Raw genomic sequence first — 16,489 nt, forward strand, 5'->3', positions numbered from 1 at the left:
CAGGATCACTTTGGAACTTTTCCTGTCATCTTCGATGGCATACTCTTGCTCGGCAACACGTATGTCTGGTGTTGAGTAGATTCTTCTTCCATAATTTCCTTTGTCTCTTGATGACGCCTTTGGCTCCATCTAAGCATGTTCCATGGTAGGAAACCATTCTCCAGGTACAGAGAGACTCCTCCATCTGTTTGTGCCCAACCAGGTGTCTCCATCTGGATATTTACCTTTACCTTTGACGTTCAAGGCCATGCGTTACCAACCTTTGGGCACACATAATGCTCATCACCTCTCAGAAGCTGAGCCGAGTCAGAGAGATGAGTGAAGTCGTTTTAACTCGTACATTTCAGAGAAACAAAATACTCACCAAAAGCGTCTCTGTTAGTCTTTCCACTGCTCCAAAAACTAACCAACTCTGGTTAGGTTGAAATAAACCCTTAATTCACCAAGTTACCTGTTAAATTAATATCACCACATCAGTTTGAAAGGTAGCATGTCATATGTTGTGTTCACAGTTTGTTTAACGTTGCCCAAAAGCGTCAAAAAGCTAGTTTCTTGGTAAAGGAACAAAGGTTGCTTTCACGTTCAGTGTTTCTCACCAAAAGTTGAGTACATTTCTTTCCTCAATAAACATTCACTGATTAGATTTATTTCTAAATCCTGCATTATTCAGTCATGTTAGCTGCTAGCTGTCTTCTTCTTCATTGCCGTTGTTGGTTATTGCCACCTAAACCGACGACAAACTCTTAAAAAAAAATACCTTTGTCAACATGTACGTTTTTAATCACTAGACCAGTAAACATGACATCGCACCACAACCTTTTCCATACATTGAACCTTTTATTAGCTAGGCTCATATTTAAAGTAGAAACCACACTACAAGTTTTTTCCTCTTTACAAAACTTCTTATGTACACTACAGTGCTGACAGTTAAAAATCACACAAACAAAATAGAAAAAACAAACAAACCAAAAAACTTTGAGATAAATAAACTCTGTGAAACCAAACGCCAGGCCCCTGAAGACTTGTTTTGTTTTCGACCATAATTTCGTCACATTTGTACAAAAAATATAGAAGTTCCTGTCAGGGGTGTTTTTTTTGTTTTGTTTTGGTTTTTTTGGTAACATCTGAAACCCAAAAAGATAAAAAGAGCTGCAGAGCGCCTTGCAACTGGCATCAAGTGCTTCATCGTCACCTCGCTCTCCCCAAAGCCGCAGAGCCAAGAGTTCTGTCTCTGAAAGGAGGTCCTTAAGAGAGCTCAAGGTTTAATATTCCAGGATTTTCCAGGCCTGCGGTGAGACTAATCATTAAAAACACAACCCTGCTTTTAGGACATCGTCTCACCAAGCCACAGAGTTTGACTCATCCCAACTTGTGCCGCAGATATTTGGAAAGTTTTCAGCGGCTTTAGAGACCAATTTAAGGCTCTTTAAGTTTTCCAGTGAAAACTTGAAACTGAGGCTTCTAAAAACTCCCATGAAAGGACAGAACTCCGTCTCTACACGGCTCGGGACCATTTAGTAGTTCACAGTTAAGGACAGGCACTGGGGAAATGTTGTGGGCTACATGAGCAAGTGGGCTGTACTCCAATATCGACAGTAAAATCAAGACATCAATGACAAAGAAGAAATCAAGTTTCAACATCAAAGTGAGACAGAAGAGTCTGGATTTAAAAATCAGATATTCACCACTTGGAGAAACATATTCATAGTTGTCGCAAAAAACAGAATGTCAATAATTTATTGTGGTTTTTAAACACAAGAGGTCACTTCAGTCCCTGGTTGATAAATAGAACATTTCATAGACACACTGCAGAGAAACTGGACTTCAATTAAATAGATAAATAGTGCTTTGGGAATGAACTCTCGACAGTGTACCTTCTGTGTCCTGGAGCATGTTTCCATTAAGAATAAAAAACAAAGTTTTCATAGGAGTTGTGATGCCTGAATTATTAAAAGGACAGTTCACCCCAAAATCAAAATTCATATAATTCTGCTTATCTGTAGTGGTGTTTATCGCTCTACATTGTTTAAGCATGAGTTGACGTGTTGGAGTTGTCTGCCTTCTCTCTAATATAAGGAGACTAGATGGCACTCAGCTTGTGGTGCACAAAGCAGCAAAATAATACATTTGAAAAACTGTAAGAGCAAAGAGCAATGTCCATTTCCAGAAATCATAACCTGGGCCCAGTTAAAAAAAATTTAGTAGAGATAAGGACGATCCAGATTTGGAAATCCCATGTTTTGCTGTGCAGGATCAGCTGATCCATCTTACTTTTGTGCCAGTCTTTTGAAGCTTGGATCAAAAAGATAAGATCATCCTGATCCAGATACAGACTTTTCAAGATTACCAAATCCGGATATCCATGGGACTGCATATTGCAATGTAGACAGGCTACCAAAAAACATGCTGCAATTGCCACTTATTGCCACAGGTGTGAACAAAGATAATCTAACAGAGAGCTTTGATCCCTGAGCCCTGATCACACAGAAAGCATTTTAGCAGCTGGGGGTGGCTCTTTGTAGTTGTTTTTGATGAGAATGAAGCTTTTTGCTTGCTGTCTTTGCGTTGCGATGTGCCTTGCATTTCTGCGCTCTAAGCACCAGGGGGTTTTGCCGGAGCACTCTGAACTCCTGGAATTGAAAAACCTTCAACTCAGAGCAGAAAAACGCCCCATGTCATCTTTTTTTCCCATTGTCGAAGACAGGCCTTCTGTGGTGGTCATGACAACAAGTTTACAGTTGGTAAACAATGGAGGAGAAACCAGTGGTAGTGGTTGTTGGATACCCAGAGCTATACAGCCCGACGATAGACAGCTGGTTGTCAAACTGTCCCCCAGTCGTCCTAAAATATGCCTGGAAACGACCATCATGGGGGAGAAGCTCCTGGACCAACTGGTGGTGCTCCCCATGATCCACCCTCTTTTTTAGGGTCTCATGAGCCCATTTTCAGGGCTTGATCCAATCCAATATCCGCAATCTGATCACTCGTGGATTATCTTGAGTAATAATAATAATAATTTCTGGAAAGAGACATTGCTGTTGAGTTTACCTATGGATTATTTTGCAGCTTTGAGCACCACAAGCTGAGTGCCATCTAGTTCCATCATATTGGAGAGAAGACAAACATCTCTACGGCTGATATCTCCAACACTCAATCAATCAAACAATCTAGATAATAAACAGCACTACAGGTAAGAGGAAAAATATGTACTTTTAATTTTGAGGTGAACTGGTGCACTTTAAAGTAACTTTAAAGTAATAGTCTTGGAAGAACTTGAAATTGCCCTGTTGATAATCAGACGTAATTAGTGGCTCCAATAACATAAACTGTATTTAAACAGCTGCTGATATATTAATGTTACAAAGTGCTGTAATGAGTCACATCTGGGACGTCTTGACCTCCTGCATCTGTGTGATATTGCTCTGCTCGTTGTTATTTTTATCCAGATGCTGTGAGATCAAAAGTTTAGTCATGGCGAGCTCTTAATGTAGCTGCATAGGTACTAACATCATGTTGCAGATTGAACCCTGAACTACTACCTTAAAAGGTAACAAAGATTTAGTTTTTTGTTTTCTTTTTTTAGGAGACCAATATATTTGTGGATGTGTCCTGAATATTTTTATTCCTGAGACTCTGAAGGCCAGTCTGTGTAGCAGCCTTGGCTGGGTCGAATTCGTCCTTGGCTGAACAGTCAAGTGCTCCGTTTCCAAAATTAGGAGACCCTGGTACACATCCAACAGACGCTGAGGAACACAGCAAAGTTACACTAAGAGCTCTGCCACTGGTGTAGAGGGCTACTGGTACAAGATAAGCGCCATACTTACACAGTTGTTTGACATTTTGGGAAATATTCACTGTTGTTTCTCAGAGAGTCAGACTGTTACCACTCTGCCTGTATGTATGGTAAATATGAAGCTATCAGTAGCAGCAGGTTAGCTTAGCTTACCCCCAGCTAGTAAAAATCCACCTGACAGCAGGTTTAGAGCTCACTAACTAACACGCAAGTGTAAAAATTACACCTGGTTAGGGACCGGGGCCGTGACACCCATAGGGCAGGTTACGCAAATGCTATAGGCGCCAGCATGCCAGAGGGTTTTTTGTTATTGTTGTTGTTTTTCTTCCCCATTCTATTCGAAAAATAAGACAAGAATACACTACACAACAACAACAGCACATATAGCCATACGTCTTTAAATAATAATGAAATAATGTTTCTAATTTAAAGTTCTGCCTGCCTGGCATCCTTCTGCCTCTCTGGCAGGCAGCATCAATTTTGCCATGGTCCACTTAAGCACTTGCGAGCTAAACTCAGCTCATTAGCCGCTAATGATTAGCGGTTAGGCTACTACTACGTAACGTCAATGTTACTGCGACTTCATTAGCCATTTGTTTTAGGAATACTTTCAGTATTCAGCTCGAGTTAATGTCAGTTAATGTTGCTCCCATCTTAGAGAAAGCTGGAAAGAAAGAATGAATAAGCAACATAATTTAATATATTGGCCTATTGTTTCTTTTAATGTTTAGTGTGCTGCTGCACAAACCACTCACTGTTTACCAACCAGGCATATATTCATATACTGTATATTTATGTTTTCCAATTTTCAGATTTGTGCAATTTGTGATGTTACAGTTGGCATTTTTTATATTTTGGCTGTTTGCTGTGTTTAAAATGTCATTAGATCAAGGCAGGCTGTAATGTTAGGTGCTATTATGGTTATGCCATGATGATTTCACAATCAACTGCTATTTGATTAATTATATATTGTAAAAGCCCAGTTTGTCAAATACACGTATCTCCTCTTTTTAGATGCACTTCTGAAGTATTTGTCCCCCATCTTTGGAAATCCTGGGCCTACTAATGTAACTGCAGCCACCTCATCCACCTCAGCACCAAGTGATGCAGCCTCAAGTGCATCTCCCTCCCACACACAAACGATGTGTGGGAGGGGACGATGATGATGAGCGCTTCAGTTCATCATCTGTACAGGTAAGAAGCCCTGAGACTGACTCAAGGCAATCAGAGGACAGCGCGGAAAGTAAAAAATCTCAAGCCCAGAAAACAGTATCAAAGGAGCTGGGAGATGTCCTAAATATTTTATTGGATGATGCCTCTGACGCTGAGCGTGATGTGCTGCTATGTGACACCTACCAGGAGAGTGATAGTGTCCTGAGTGACACCAGCGAGTTTGCTGGTGCAGCAGTCAGGGCAAATAAAAGCCCAGGACCCAAGATAACGCTTCTGTTGGTTAAACAGTATGCTAAACAGTTGATACATCGTGCCGCAAGAAATCTTAAGAGAAGATTCTCACCCAACAGCAAAGTGAAAAGCAGAGAATGACTGCAATCCTTGGCTGACTCTGTCTCTGAACTGCTCCGACCAGAGGGTGGTGAGAAACAGCCAGATGGAGATGAAGCCTTGCAGTTAAAAAAAAAAACTCCAACATATTGCTGAAGGTAGAGACCTAGTTTTCACAGAGGCACTGGGGAGTCTCCTTTCTGATTACACCATCGAGGGGATGACTCAAGAGTCATTTAGTCGGCTTGGACCATTTAAAAATACACTGGCCGTCATCGGGAGGGCTACTTCCAGGACAGTGTGGCGTACTGCTGAGGTGGTGGATGACATATCAGACCGGCATCCATTATGACAATGTCATGAAGGCTTTAAATGCCACTGAATCAACCTCACCAGCACCCGCAGTCACAGTACCGGAGACAGGTGCTGAACTGGTGCTCCATTTACCACCAGGCCAGGATTTAGAGACAGAGACAAACAAACTCTCTGTCCAAATACTTGTTGACAAGCTGGTTACAAGGGTCTTTAACAAAGCTAAGGTCAACAAAAGATGTGAAGACCTCTATGTCACCACTGACCGCCTTTTCAATAAGATATGGGCCGAGGTTGAGGGAGCTGATTTTGATATCTCCCCAGGAACTTTTAAAAGCCTCGACAAGGCCGTTTTCAAGGACTTGTGTGAATTCTGGGGCTGTGCTGAGCTTGTTCTGCTGTCAATGAACCAAGGAGAACAAGAAATTGATCACATAGCTCGCACCTTTAAACATCGTCTTAAGACGCCACCGAAGCAACATAGTGCCATCTGCAGGTTCTTCTCCAGTCTGGGCCAAGCAATCTCAAAGCCCTTCACTTCAACCTGCACAAGGGTCACTCCCATTTAGGTGACATCCGACAGGATTCATGTTGGAGGAAAAAATTGGCGTGAGGCAGCAAATATCTTGCCTAGGGTGCTAAATTGGTCAGGCATGGCCCTGCAGTTTGGAGTGGACCAAGTTCGTCCTTTTGTTGATAGATTTTTCCAGCAGCTGTCAAGAGCACAGCTTCAAATGCCTTCGATTTTTCAGATCTTTATCATGCTTGTCTGCAAATCCAAAGATTTAAACACACTGTACTTTGGAAATAGAGTTTTGTTTGTTTGTTTGTGTCATGGTGTTAAGTTCAAATCTTTTAGTGGTGGTTATAAATTCAAAGCTCGAGAAGACTTTACAGAAAGGAGAAAACCACAACACCAGCAGTTTTGCAGCAGGTTATGTGCCAGACTATTTCCTGACCAGGAGCAGTAACTTGTAGAGTTGACAAGACTGCAGTGTTTCCAGTCTTTATGCTAAGCTAAGCTAAGCTAAGCTAAGCGACTACTGGCTCCAGCAATTTACCGCACATACAGGAGTGGCCTCAAGCTTTTTATCTAACTCTCGTAAAATAAAGACATTTCCCAAACTGTCAAACTATTCCTTTAAACTGTGACTCTCTTCATGGTGCTGCTACACTCTGTAGCGTACTATAATTGCCATGGGGGGGGGGCAATTAAAACTGCACTAATATTTTTCCTGGACAATAAAACACTGGAGCTAATTCAACAGGACATTACTATCTTTTATCAATAGCTCTGAAATCAGAATAAAAATACTGATATTTGCAGTCACCGTGTCAATGATGGGAAAATGCATTTGTACTAATATTCAGCAGATTATTGCAGAGCATTATTGCTCAAAATACAATATCAGGGAAACATACTGTGACATCCTGTATTGACTAAGGTTTATCTGTACAATATAGAGGAGGAAATGTGATTTGACCCATCATTATTCCGGAAACAGTCTTGGGCACAAAAAATATACTAGGAAAAAGCCACAAAAATGGAAGCATTAGCTGCAAGTTTCACAAAAAGGTCATCACGATGACCTTTTTATATAAATATCTGACACAAAGTCGTTCAAAGCAGAATTTTACCATCTTTCCTTCCTTCCTTTGACGGCTCGCTTCAAACAACAGAACCGGACAGCAGTTTGGCAGGCGAGTGAGCTCATTCAAACCTCGAGCCTGAATAATATCTTTAAAGTCAAAACTGATGCAGCCGTACGTGACTGAAGGCCAAAACTACTGACAAATGCAACTCTCAGTATTTCTGAGTACAACCAAAGAGTTCAGTACAATCTAAACCAGTCCAGTGGAGAGGTCTGGGGTGAGTTAAGTCCAACTCTGCTTCATAGACTACCAAACTGTGATCATACCGATACACCGTCTGCCTCGTTATTTCCTTTATACATCGTTTTACAACACAACCAAAATAAAACCTTACATTTAAAAACAGCATCAGTATGTACAAAACTACTATAAAATCTGTTTCTGCTCCTCTTCATGCTTCGGGGGAGAGAGGCGGACAGAAGGGGAGGGTTGAGGAGGAGGAGGAGGTGGAAGAGAAGGTGGAGGGGGAGGCGGCGAGGAGGAAGGAGGAGGAGGCGGGTGAGGGTAAGACTGAGGTTGGTATTGTGGTCGTAGCGGGTAAGAGCTGGGCGGCTGAGGGAGGTAAGACTGAGGTGGGAGGAAGTGGTGAGGAGAGAAGTGGGGATGCTGAGGGGGGAAGAAGGTGTTGGCGTGCGGGGTGAACTGATGGTGAGACAGGTGAGGGGGGAGCGACTGGGAGCTGGTGAGGGGAGTGTTTGGTTGGTGAGGGGCGGCGATCAGCGGAGGCTGGTAGTACGGCTGAGACTGCGCGGTGATGTTTGGTTGGTGGTGCAGGTGCATGTTGACTGAGTGTGGTGGTGCTTTCTGACTGAGATAAGAGTTCAGAGGTTGGGGCTGCTGAGAAGGGAGTGGATTCGGGGGGAGCATCGGTGGTCTGTGAGGGAGGTGGGAGTGTGGCAGGAGCGGGGAGAAAGACGGGGGAAGCATGGGAGGGAGGTGAGGAGGCGGCGGTGGGAGATGCTGGGGTGTGTATTGCTGCATGTAAAGTCCTTGCCTCGCATTGTCCTGCGGCAGATGCATCTGTGGATCTGCAGACGTCCTGGCGTCCACACTGTGAGTCCACCTCTCTTGGAGTGTGTGCGTCCGTGAGTCCGTCGCTGTTCGAGCGACTGTGTGTGTCCGTGTGTCGGCTTGTGAGCTTGCAGAGGTTTGTACATCCACACCAGGTGATGCGTGTGACGTTCCGACCTCCTGTGTCCGTGTGTCAGAAGGGACGTCTGATTTCAGGCGAAGCGAGTCTTTCGGTTGGTCTGACGAAGAGGAGGAAGGCAGCTGGGAAGTCGAAGAAACTGTGGATAAGTCTGCTGCAGGCTTGGGAGCAGCAGTCGATGTAGCAGTTGTTGACACAGAGGAAGATGTGGACAAAGCAAGAGACAAAGAAGAGGTAGAAGATGGACTGGGAGCTGCAAGAGAGGAGCGAACAGCGGAAGAAGAGGAAGATTTAGAGACGGGTGATTTAGGAGCTGAAGAGGAGGAAGATGTCATTCTGCTATCCGAATGATGGTGATGGTGGCGATGATGAAGGTGCTTTGATGCTTTGGGTTTTGTGTCCTGATGAGGATGATGAGGGGTTGGAGAGAGAGGTGAAGGTGATTTATTCTTGCAGGGAGGAGACGCAGGAAGTTCTGCTTTCACCTTAGCAGGAGGTGAATCCTGCTGCTTGGGTTTTCCTCCATCTTTCACGCTCTCCTTCTCCACCTCTTTGTCTCTAGCGCCGCTCATGTTCGAGTCCACTGCGAGAGCAGGCTGAGACAGGAGAGGTGGATGTTGATCCTCTTCCTCCTTTTTGACAGTCAGCAACGTCCTGTTCTCTGCCACCTCCACCTCCTCCTCCTCCTCCTTTATCCTCTCCTTCAACCCTTTCTCACCCTTTTTCTTTTCTCTCCTCTCCTCCTCTTTCTCCTCCACTGCTTTCCTCTCCTCCTTCAACTCAACCTCCTGCTCCTCCTCCTTCACGTTAACCTCCTCCTCTTCCTCCTCCTCCTCCTCTCCCTCTCCACGGTGGTACTGTCTCAGACGGACGTGCCACGCCAGGCTGCAGACAGACGACACGGTCTTGAACTGGTGGACCACGTTGCGAGGGATGAAATAGATGTCGTTGTGGCACAGGCGGATGCGTGCGTAGTGAACGCCCTCGCGACGTAACTGGTTCAGTTTGGCGTCGTCCACCCACTGCACACACTGTAAAGATAGAGGAGATGAAGAGGTGCGCTCCAACATGAAACCTCAACTGAAAAATAATTTACAAATGTCCCCTTTTTTATTCTTCTTTACGATCTTTGTTCTGTACAGTGAATACATATTTTGAGAACAGATAAAAGTGTGTATGGACACGTGTGATTCCATTGAATAATTTCCACTGAGAAACATGTAGGGATTCACCGATATGGAATTTTCAACCGATACCCATAACTATTAATTACCTACTTCTCATGGCCACTGACCGATATGATAACCTCTATTTTTTGTATTTTAAAAAGAAGTGTGTAACCTGTAGTTTATTTACAACTAAGGGTAAGAAAGGCTCAGATGTAGTGAGAAAATATGGATGATTTAATATTCCATAGCCCTGACTGAACCAAATCTATCTGACATCACTTTTGGTAACACAACAAAAACAAATAACAGCTGTGACTCTTCATACCTGCCGACATTAGGCTGTGAAAAAGAGGGTATTGTCAAATGGTCTACCCTCAACGCCATGAAAATGGGACGTATGGGCAACCCAAAATCATACATTTATTTATTTTATTTTTTTATTTAACTGTTATTTTTCTGAAATATTCCCATAGAGATTTAAAATATCTTTTGCATGAGTTTAAACATACAAGAAAGAAACAACAGACTTAAAACACACAGCCACTTTACAGCGATCAGTTTAATTAGCAGTGTTCAGTAGGCGGACACGTGTATTCATTGGTCACATAGTCCCTAATCCAGTTGCTCATAATATTATCTAGTTTAAGGCAACTCTTAAGCTGACACCAAGATGACAGAGCAAAAACTGTGTCAGCACTTTCACCAAAGACAGTGTGCTGTCGCCGTTATGGAGGCATTATAATAAATTACTAAGCTGACACTCATCTTTTCTGGGCTCCAGACAAGTTCTCTAACTCACTGTAGTTCACCTTTGCTCCACAGAGTGGCAGCATCCACATCACATTCATTTAACTTTACACCTAACCCCTGTGTTTGATCCTCAGTGTTGCCTCCATGTAACACTGAGGATCAAACACAGGGGTTAATATCACAGTCTAATTTAGGACCTAATAAAGATGACGAATCTGAATGTGTGAGCTTATTGTGTGTGTGAGGCAAAAACCTGAGACAGTGGAGGTTCGTGCAGGTCCAACTGCAGCCTCTGAACGACTTGAGGGAAATCACCAGCATGGAAACACACGACGTCTTTGGTTACACGAGGAGGCTCCGAGCTGAGAACAAGTGAGGGAGGGAGGGGAGGAGCAGGATTACAAGTCATCTCTTAGGAGAGTAAGCTGTATAAATAGTCAGCGTGTGTTGCCTCTAAACAAACAGCCACCACTCCCAGCAGTGTCATCATATGTTGCTTCACCGCCTACCTGTCCTCGGCCCGCACAGCCTTCAGCACCCCCACGGCTGCTGTGGTCTGTCGTTCAAAGCCCTGACCGATGTGATCGGCGTGGGCCCGAGTGCGATCCTCAAACAGCATCTCTCTGGGCTCGCTGGTCCTGGGCAGCGACTGCATCAGGTTCTTCACCTCGTTGGTGGAGCTGCGCCGGGACAGAAATAAACAGTATAGAGTGAACAATAGAAACACACATCAGAGTGTCCACACAGTTCTACAGAGAGATTTCTCCCCCGTCTCTGCTTCCCTGCCGTCTAAATAAAGAGGAGGATGACAAAAGGTGAGTGGGCGGCTTTGTTCATTTCTTTGTTTCCTGTCTGCTGTGGCAAAATAAAAGCACCAGACAGGCTTTATCTATCATTGATGTAATCCAGACGCCACTGTGTGACACCAGGGGCACAGAGGATGCTGGGGAGGATGAAAACCTGCATTAGTGTGGATATAATAAAACATTCTTGTTGTGTATTCAGGCAGTGTAGGAGCTGTTTTAGATGGGCTACAGTAAACAATTATTATCAGTGAATCTGTCGCTTCTTGCCTCAATTAATAGTTTGGTTTGTAAAATATCAGAAAAAAGAAAAAAGGCTGTCACAAAATCTTTTTTTTTGTCCAACCAACACTCCACAAATATTCACTTGAATATCACAGAAAACTATCAGCAACTATTTCCATTTTACAAACTGGAACAAGAGATTTTTAAAAAATATTTTCACTTAATTCATTATCAAAATAGCTCCTGATTAATTTTTTTGTAGATCAACAAATTGATTAAGTGTTTCAGCTCTACTTCAGCATATCAGTGATTAAACGATTAGCTGATTAGATGACAACTTTGACAATTAATGAACAGAAATTTATTAGTGTTTGAAAAAATTTGAAGTCATTTACTAAGCCCAAATGTGATGTGGTGGTTCCAGTTTCTTAAATGTGAAAATCTGCACCTTTTCTCTAACTTTTGACACCGTAAATTTAATGTCTTTTGGTGTGACAATGTAAAAACAGGTATGTTCGACTCACGACTAATGACTAATTTCCCTGACGTTTAAACAGAGAGTTAAAGTTAAACTAGTCGACAAGTCTAAAACTAAGAAAAAAATTCAGAACAGTCAAAGTCAGCACAATAAATGTTCATGGTTTGACACAGTCTAAAATAATAATGAGTAAAAGAGCCATCTGAGATTGTTTATCACATTTTTCAACAAACAAATTGTATTTTAAAAACCACTGAAATGTGCCACACTTGGCACTGTGCATTGTCATCATCGCACTTAACATATTGAAAATGGTGTTGATTGGAAAAAGAACGTTTGTAAATTGTCTTGTGAAAATTTTCTCAGAATAACTGTGTACTCTGTGCCATAAAATCAATCTGTTCTGTTGCTACTATGAGTTGGATTTTTGACTGCTGCCCTGGCAAGAAGTAACTTTTAATGGTACTTTCCTCAGGGGTCTTTTGGCATCAGTAATCCCCAGACTTTGTGAAATATGTACAGAATTAAACAACAGGAAAAAAAGAAGTTTGCAATATTTTGTGATTATCCTACAAAATATAACAACGTTAAATAAAAGCTAAGAAATAACATTTATTTAGCGAGTATTTAACGTCCTGACTCACCTCTATTCAAACACACGCACACACACACACACACACACACACACACAGTAAATCTCTAATGCAGTGTTAAGCAAATTGAGTGTTAAGCAAATTGATGACTTAAGATGTAACCTCGAAAAATACAAGTATTTATTTTTACCATTTTCTCCCATTTAATAGTTTAAACAATTAAGAAAAAAAAGTCCATATATCAATCAATGAACATAATTGTTAGTTGCAGCCTTAGAACTGTTTTGATATAGAGGATGAGAACGCTCATTAGTGTGAACATTATAAACAACAGCATTTCTTGTGTTGAATAAATGTGAATGTCCAAACTGCATGTATTTAAGCACGGAGTAAAACTATATTTATTTTAGGGCTGCATTATTTGGAGAAAAAAATCATATTGAGATTATTGTGACAGATACTGCACCTGCGAAATGAGTCATGATTTTAGTGGAAATGTTTTTGCATTTCATTTTCATTGACAAAAACACAAAAATGACAATGATGTAATTTTTATAATGGTATGTTGTGACACATTTTCCTTTGCCAGTAAATTGCAGCTTGCGATTTGGATATTGCAATTGGCTATATTGCGATTTCAGTAATGTTTCGATTAACTGTGCAGACTAGTATCTTTTTCTTCGGATGCAAATCATTTATTGTTTCCAAATACGTCTTCCCTTGCGTGGCTAATATGGTATCTAAACTCTTCCAAACACAAAATAGTGGTAACAGGAAAAGGAGAATGAAAAACTGGATATGAGAGATATCCTCTGTGTATCTTTGTGTCAAAAAAATTGAGCTTCATTTCAAATAACTTGGAGCAGTGCTACAACACGTCCACATACGTTCACACTCTGCTTCATGCATCCAGAATGAGAAGCTGAGGAGTAACGGCATTTCAAAAATGAGCCGTGTTGCCAAACAATGGAAGTACTGCAGTCAGCTCACCACTGGATCAGTGACTCACTCTGGAGCTGCAGTCAGAGTCAAACGACAGTATAAACACACACTCGCAGAGTGTGTGAGAGATTCCTTCGAGAGTGTAACACAGACAGAACAGCAGCGAGACTACCCGCGCTGAACACTTAATTGTGCATTCATTCATTCAGAGATAAGAGCAGAGAGGCAGGAGCTGGTGGAAGAGGAAGAAAGAGGCAGAGGAAAATAGTACAGAGACTAGGGGGTTGATAAACACACACACACACACACACACACACACACACACACACACACACACAGCCCAGTGTGTCTGAGCTGACTGCAGGCTGACAGTAATGAATGTAAAACCAGGAAAGCTGGTAAGTGAAACAGTGAAAAGAAGAGAGTGTAAAGGGAGGAGTGCTGAACATGCACATCCAGAGTGATATTCACCGTCTCCCTCCTCTGTGTGTGTGTGAGGTCCTCTTGTTCTGGCACAATGTACGTCAGTACTGCAAGTGGGCAACTGTCTCTGCACCAAGACGACAAGACAGATTCCTGTGCATTTATGGGCAAATAAAGTGGGAGGGAGACGAAAAGAGGAGTCCGCGGGGAGTGGATGAGTGGCAGGGAGAGACAGAGAGAGACGAGATGATGGAGGGAGACAGGGGATAAAGACGGAGAGGGAGGTGGAGGGAGAAAAGGAGAGACAGAGGGAACCACGCTCTCTGACGACAGGCACTGATAAAGTGCATCTTAAAGCTGCAGCTCACACTCCTGAAGAGGCTGTACATCACATTTACATTTCACACGCTGAGCTAATGCACCTGTGACTCGGGCTGCTGCTAATGATCATTTGCATTATTGATTAATCTGCCAACTGTTTGCTCTGCTGATCAATAATTGTTTAGTCTTTAAGATGTGAGGAAAAAAGTTGTGTAACTGTTTCACACAGCCCAGTGTGACATTTTTAAAGTGGAAATAGGCACATTTTTTGCTTTAACTCATCATTATGAACTAAATATTGATTGCAGAATGTAACGTCTACTTGATGGAGGTTCGATTTATAGCATGAAAGAGGTGCATCAACCACTGCGTAACCACAACGGGGGAGGATAGTATTTTTGTTTTCCCTGGTCACTATGCGTAGCTATCCCCAGTTATCAGCTCTTTGCAGTTACTGTTTCAATAACTAAACCGGAAAACCAAAGTTTTAACTACTAAATAAATCAGAACCTATATGACTGGACCATGTGGGAATTTAATTTGAAAGGACAGACACAGGAAGTGGCCACGCTCAGCAGTCAGACAGGAGTCAGGTTAATTTCCAGGGCTGGTACCTGCGGTTATTCCACAGGCTAGTTAATAACATGTCAGGCAGGAAATCCAAAGTGTGGGATCATTTTGAGAAGGTGAAGGACGAACCCAAGGTGATATGTAAACTCATCTTCATTGGTCGACTACAAACATGACATATCATCTGAAACATGGAAGTAGCTACATGCCCATTAGCCCACAGCGTCATTAACAGGCGGCTCGCTCAGTGTGTGACATGCACTTGTAGATAAAATATAGGTCTATATTAATGAAGGTTCATTAGTACGGTTTTGTATTTCTCTGTAATGTAGCACAGTGTTAACAATGTTACTGATACTATTCTTTCTCACACCTTCAACTCAAACCATTGTGTTGCCCCGCAGCAGCAGAGCAGGGTCCAGCCTGGTGATGAGGATAGAACCACCTCTGCCTCATTTAGAGCCAGGAAAGACCCTGCAGGGGTTCGGAAAGTTGTCTGTTTCCACTTTAAAGATCCCCTCCAGACATTTTTAAGACATAAAATACTCTGCTTTGAATCATAATGAGTGTCGGATTAGTACCTCGTTAAATATTATTAAAATTCTGTGTGAAGGTTCACTGTAGGCTTTAAGTTTCCACATCAGACAAAGTTGCACACTGGACTGAAAAAGCATGCCAGTACATTCACATCTTAAACTCAGTCTGGTAGCATTGATTTTAGGATTTCACAGATCACTTTTAAAGCTCATCTGGGTTTGGCCCCAAGCTACAAAACAGAGATGTTGACCCCATATGAGCCAGTTCGCAGCCTTAGATCCTCAGGTGGGGCCCGTCTGGTCGAGGCTTAAATGTAAAGGTGACCGTGCTTTTGCCATCAGGGCCCCTCGGCGATGAGGAGATAAGGCAGAATCAGTGACTTCCGTTAAATCACGTCTTAAATGTTGTTTTTATAGACTTGCTTTTATGTGATGTCGACTTTTAATTTACCTTTTTATGTCTGTCTTGATCCTGCCTATCTTTAATTAATATTTTGTGTTTCCTTCTTTTATTCTTTTTATTGTTTGTGTTTTATTGGGATGTTTTTTTAAATAATTTTAATCTCTACTTCACATCGTCATCTGTCTTTTTGTGTCTGATCTCTTGTGTAATTCTTCCTTAACTTTTGTCTGGCCTTAGTTAAGCATTATTGGATGGCTTCTATTGTTATACTGCCTCTGGCATTTCAAAGCACTTTGTAAACTCTGTTTTTAGAGGTGCTACATAAATAAAGTTACTACTAATATTTTTTGTTTAACCAACAAACCCAAAGATATAAATTCAGTGTTATACGGAATGGAGGAAAGCAGCAAATCCTCACAAGGGAGGAGCTTGAACCTGAAAATGTTTGGGGCCCTAACTAATGATTATTTTCATTGTTGATTAATCTTAATGTCATTTTTTTGATTAATCGATAAATTGTTTGGTCTATAAAGCATGAGAAGATAGTGGAACTTTGTCAGTCAGTGTTGCCCCAAGCCCAAGACTGCATCCGCAAAATCTTGTTATGTTTACAGCACAAAAATATTTGATTTACTGTCATAGCGGAGCATAGAAACTACAAAAAAATTCACATTCAGAACTAGGGCTGGGTACCAAAGTTTGGTTCTTTTATAGCACCGACCGAATTGCTTCGGTGCTAATGAGTATCGAAAAATGCCCTGTCTTTCGGTGCCAATTTTCAGTACCTAGGAGTCACGTGATCGGAGCCACGTGATCTGAGTCACGTGACTCCTAGTGATCAAGGTCTGATATGCTGCTGGTGATT

At 42.1% G+C, this 16,489-nt stretch overlaps 1 protein-coding gene across 1 annotated transcript in view; it reads right to left on the bottom strand.

The window, feature by feature from the left end:
* Positions 1-817: 817 nt before the first annotated feature.
* The window catches only part of LOC125882786 (lysine-specific demethylase RSBN1L-like), a 61,910-nt gene continuing 46,238 nt past the window's right edge, over positions 818-16,489 (bottom strand). Inside the window, exons 7-9 of the mRNA XM_049566641.1 lie at positions 10,840-11,010; positions 10,584-10,692; positions 818-9,442 (exon numbers count right to left, since the gene is read on the bottom strand). Of these exons, the coding sequence (XP_049422598.1) occupies positions 7,628-9,442; positions 10,584-10,692; positions 10,840-11,010 (2,095 nt within the window). The 3' untranslated portion in view covers positions 818-7,627. The remainder of the gene's footprint in view (positions 9,443-10,583; positions 10,693-10,839; positions 11,011-16,489) is intronic.

Source organism: Epinephelus fuscoguttatus, linkage group LG22 (assembly GCF_011397635.1).
Source record: "Epinephelus fuscoguttatus linkage group LG22, E.fuscoguttatus.final_Chr_v1".
Lineage (NCBI taxonomy): Eukaryota > Metazoa > Chordata > Actinopteri > Perciformes > Serranidae > Epinephelus > Epinephelus fuscoguttatus.